The 4583-nt window shown below is 40.3% G+C and overlaps 1 protein-coding gene and 1 non-coding gene across 2 annotated transcripts; one reads left to right on the top strand and one right to left on the bottom strand.

The window, feature by feature from the left end:
• Window positions 1-240: 240 nt before the first annotated feature.
• Window positions 241-347, bottom strand: LOC145044423 (small nucleolar RNA R71). The gene has a single exon (XR_013681376.1). It is a non-coding gene; the product is annotated as a small nucleolar RNA R71 (small nucleolar RNA).
• A 906-nt stretch (window positions 348-1253) lies between these two features.
• LOC145040697 (uncharacterized) lies at window positions 1254-2609 on the top strand. Its single transcript, XM_078988605.1, has one exon. It carries the CDS (start codon window positions 1254-1256, stop codon window positions 2607-2609), a length of 1356 nt encoding a protein of 451 aa, XP_078844731.1.
• The last annotated feature ends 1974 nt before the right edge of the window (window positions 2610-4583 follow it).

The raw sequence follows: 4583 nt of genomic DNA, 5'->3' as shown, positions 1-4583 counted from the left end.
CCTTTCTACGGGAAAGATCACGAAGACGCTTACAAGCATTTGGATGAGGTCAACGATGTGGCTGATTATTTTAATGTTTCAAATATGCCTTGCAAAACCATGCTGTCTCGTATGCTTCTAGTCACATTCAAGGGTGCTACAAAGGATTGGCTAAAATCACTAGCACCAGGATCCATTACTACATGGGATAAAATGAAGGAAGAATTCATTGATAAATTTTGTCCTCCCTCAAAGATAGCCAAGTTGAAGAAAGCTATTGCCAACTTTGAACAACAAGCTGGAGAATCCTTATATGATGCATGGGAGAGATACAAAAGTCTACTAAGAAATTACCCACATCATGACCTTAATAGCCAACAAGAAGTCTCCATTTTCTATGATGGAGTCAATGTAACAACTAGGCAGCTCCTTGACTCGCAAGGACCCCTCACAAAGAAGGCACCCCCGGTGATCAAAGAGCTAATTGAAGAATTCTCTAAGCACTCTAGAGAATACCATAACTGAAGGAATGACTTGACTCGAGGGGCGGTAAATTCCATTACCGATGACATGGCAGCAATGATGGAAAAGTTGGAAAGCATGGACTAAGATGGACCAATCCATCCATGCTATTAGGGTAGGATGTGAAAACTATAGAGGACCTCACCTTACAAAAGATTGTGATCTTGATGAGAATGGGAACCAGAAGGTACAAGTGTGCTATTCAACTTGGTGAAAGATTTGATGATAATTGGCGAAAAATGAGGAAAGAATGGCTACGATATGATGAGTACAAAAAGACAAGGGAAGAAAAGTATAAGCAAAAAGATAGAGGTTTTTACCAAAAGGAGGAACCGATACATGAAAAGAAATCAGATTTGGAAGATATGCTTACAAGATTTGTAGCCGCATCCGAGAAAAGACACAATGATACCGATGCTACAATTAAAAATCAACAAAATATGTTGAGAGAACACCAACTTATGATAAAAGATCAATAAGCTTTACTTAGGAATCAACAAGCATCTATTCTCAACAGAGAAAAACAGCTGGGCCAACTTGCACAACAAGTGAATGAGAGATGACCAGGTGGACTTCTGAGCAATACCAAAAGCAACCCGAAAGGTGCACATATAAATATTGTCACAACTAGTAGTGGGAAGATTATAACCCTTCTGACTCCTATTTAGCATGAAGATCCTGAACTGGTGCATGAGGATAAAGAAGAACATGCAGAAACATAGAATCCCGACTTGACTCGCTGAGTCAATGATATGGACTCGAAGAGTCCCCCGGCTGAACAAAAAAACCAGCCTCCGGTTAAGCCATATCAGCCTCCACTTCCCTTTCTGGCTCGAGCTAGACAAGAAAAAAACGAAGTAGACTACCAGAAGTTTCTGGAACACATAAAAGCTCTTCAGATCAATATGCCATTCATAGAAGCGGTTGCACAAATGCCAAAATATGAAAAATTCCTCAAAGAGCTTCTAACTAATAGGAAAAAGATTGAAGAAGTAAAGAAGGTGGTCCTAAACGAGAACTGTTCAGCTGCTATATTGAACAAACTTCCTAAGAAGAAAGGTGATCCGGGAAGCTTAACATTGCCCTGCGAATTTGGAAACTTAGCTACCATTTATGCATTGGCTGATTCAGGGGAAAGTGTAAATCTCATGCCTTACTCGTTTTTCAAAAAGTTAGATCTTCCAGAGCCAAGGCCCATTCGTATGGCAATTCACCTAGCTAACAAGATGGTTACATTCTCTAGGGGAATATGTGATGATCTCTTGGTGAAAGTGAAAAAGTTCATGTTCCCCGCAAACTTTATAGTTTTAGACATGGAAGCGGAACCCCAAGTCCTGATCATACTCGGAAGACCTTTTCTTAATACAACAAGTGTTATCGTCGACATGCGAGATTCTAAACTTACCCTTCGGGTAGGAGACGAATCAGTCAGTTTTGAAGTTGATCAAGCTATGAAGTATGCAAGGAGTAGTGACGACATGACATTTTCGATTGACATGTTGGAAGAATTATTGGAAGATTGGAATGAAGATGAGCCAAACAAGTCCACCATCACATTTGAAGAAGAATTTGATGTTGAAAGGGACCTAATGGAAATAGAGAGACTGCTCGAGGAAGCCGATTATAACGATTTGATCAGAAATTTAGAAAACTTGATTCGCCGATTAGCCTCGACCAACTCGGCGAGTCCATTCAAAGAACCCCGAACAGTCACGAATATTACCCCAGACTTAACGAGTCCCCTCACTGGACTCGATGTGCTCAACATTCAGAACACAAAAACTGAGCTTAAAGCACTACTAGATCACTTGGAGTACGCATTTCTTGAAGATGGCCAACAAAAACCGATAGTTATAACTGCTGATTTGGCCAGACATGAGAAAGAAAGCCTTGTGGGTGTACTAAAGAAGAGGCAAGGTGCTATAGCATGGAAGATAACCGGCATCAAGGGAATTACTCCGAACTATTGTTCCCACAAAATCAACTTAGAATATGGATCAAGCTATAGTACAACACCAAAGAAGACTCAACCCGAACATGCAAGAAGTTGTGAAAAAGGAGGTGGTGAAACTACTAGATTCCGGAATCATTTATTCGATCTTCGATAGCCCATTGGTGATTCCGGTCCAAGTGGTTCCAAAGAAAGGAGGTATGACAATAGTGGCTAATGAAAATAATGAATTAATTCCAATGAGGACGGTAACCAGGTGGCGTCTCTGCATCGACTATCGAAAACTAAATGAGGCCACATGCAAGGATCACTTTCCCTTGCCATTTATCGACCAAATGCTCGAGAGGCTTTCCGGTCATCTATATTATTGTTTTCTCGATGGGTTTTCGGGGGTACTTTCAAATTCCAATCGACCCACAAGACTAAGAGAAGACCACTTTTACATGCTTGAGTGGAACATTTGCATATAGACGCATGTCTTTTGGGTTATGAAATGCACCAACTACTTTCCAAAGGTGCATGATGGATATCTTTCATGATATGATCGAGAAGTTTATGGAGGTTTTTATAGATAACTTCTCGGTTTTCGAGCCCTCTTTTGAAGATTGTTTGTCCAACTTGGATCTAATGCTAGTCAGATGTGAGCATACCAACCTTGTTCTCAATTGGGAGAAGTGTCATTTTATGGTGAAGGAAGGAATTGTGTTAGGTCACAATGTCTCAAAGATGGGGATAGAGGTGGATAGAGAAAAGATTGATACGATAGCCAAATTACCACCTCCAACAAATGTCAAGGGGGTAAGAAGCTTTCTAGGCCATGCAGGATTTTATAGGCGCTTTATTAAAGACTTTTCGAAGATCACAAGGCCTTTGAATCAATTACTCTTAAAAGATGCACCATTTGATTTTTCCAAGGAATTTCATGAAGCATTCCATTTGCTAAAGGAAAGATTGACCACTACTCCTATCATGGTAGCACCCAATTGGGATCTTCCTTTCGAGCTAATGTGTGATACTAGTGATTATGCTATGGGTGCTGTTTTAGTGAAAAGGGTTGATAAACATTTTCAACCAATCTACTACGCAAGCAAGACACTGAATCTGACCCAAGAGAACCACAATACTACTGAGAAGGAGCTGTTAGTAGTGGTATATGCTTTTGACAAGTTCTGACCATACTTAGTTTTGTCCAAGACAATCCTTTTTATCGATCACTCCGTGTTGAAGTATCTATTTGCTAAACAAGATGCAAAGTCCAGATTGATACGTTGGGTCCTACTTCTAAAAGAGTTTGATATCGAAATACGCGATAAAAAGGGGATGGAAAACGTAGCTGCCGATCACTTATCATGACTAGAGAACCCACTTTTAGAGGAGTTAGAAGAAGATAAAATTGGGGATGATTTTCCTGATGAGTATGTCTTGGTAATAGCGGGAAAAGTGACATGGTTTGCGGATATAGCCAATTATTTAGCAACTAAATATACCCCAAAAGATTTGACTCGCCAATAAAAGAAGAAATTCTTTTCGAAAATTAAATACTACTTTTGGGACGAGCCATACTTTTTCCGAAGCTGCGCGGACGGAATGATAAGAAGATGTGTATTCGGGAAGGAAAGTCAAGAAATTTTGGCACACTGCCATAGCGGACCCGCCGGAGGACTTCATGGAGCACATTACACGGCTAAGAAGATTTTTGATATTGGATTTTATTCTCCTACAATTTTGAGAGCTGCTGCTCAATATGTCAGGGAGTGTGACTCATGCCAAAGAGCGGGGAATATATCATCCCGAAATGAAATGCCCCAAAATAGCATCCAAGTGTGTGAAATATTTGATGTGTAGGGGATTGACTTCATGGGACCCTTTCCCATGTCTAAAGGGAATAAATAAATCTTGGTGGCGGGTGATTACATGTCTAAGTGGGCGGAGGCACAAACATCACCCACTAATGATGCTCGGGTGGTGGTATGATTTTTAAAGAAACTATTCTCAAGATTTGGAGTTTCTAAAGTCTCATTAGTGACTGGGGCACTCACTTTGCAAATGATCAATTGGCCAAAGTATTAAAGAGATATGGGGTGCAACATAGGTTCTAAACATCATATCATCCACAAACAAGTGGCCAAAC

This window comes from Lactuca saligna, chromosome 4 (assembly GCF_052625555.1).
Source record: "Lactuca saligna cultivar CGN05327 chromosome 4, ASM5262555v1, whole genome shotgun sequence".
Lineage (NCBI taxonomy): Eukaryota > Viridiplantae > Streptophyta > Magnoliopsida > Asterales > Asteraceae > Lactuca > Lactuca saligna.
The sequence above is the reverse complement of the archived record's forward strand: the minus strand, read 5'-3'. Positions and strand labels throughout refer to the sequence as shown.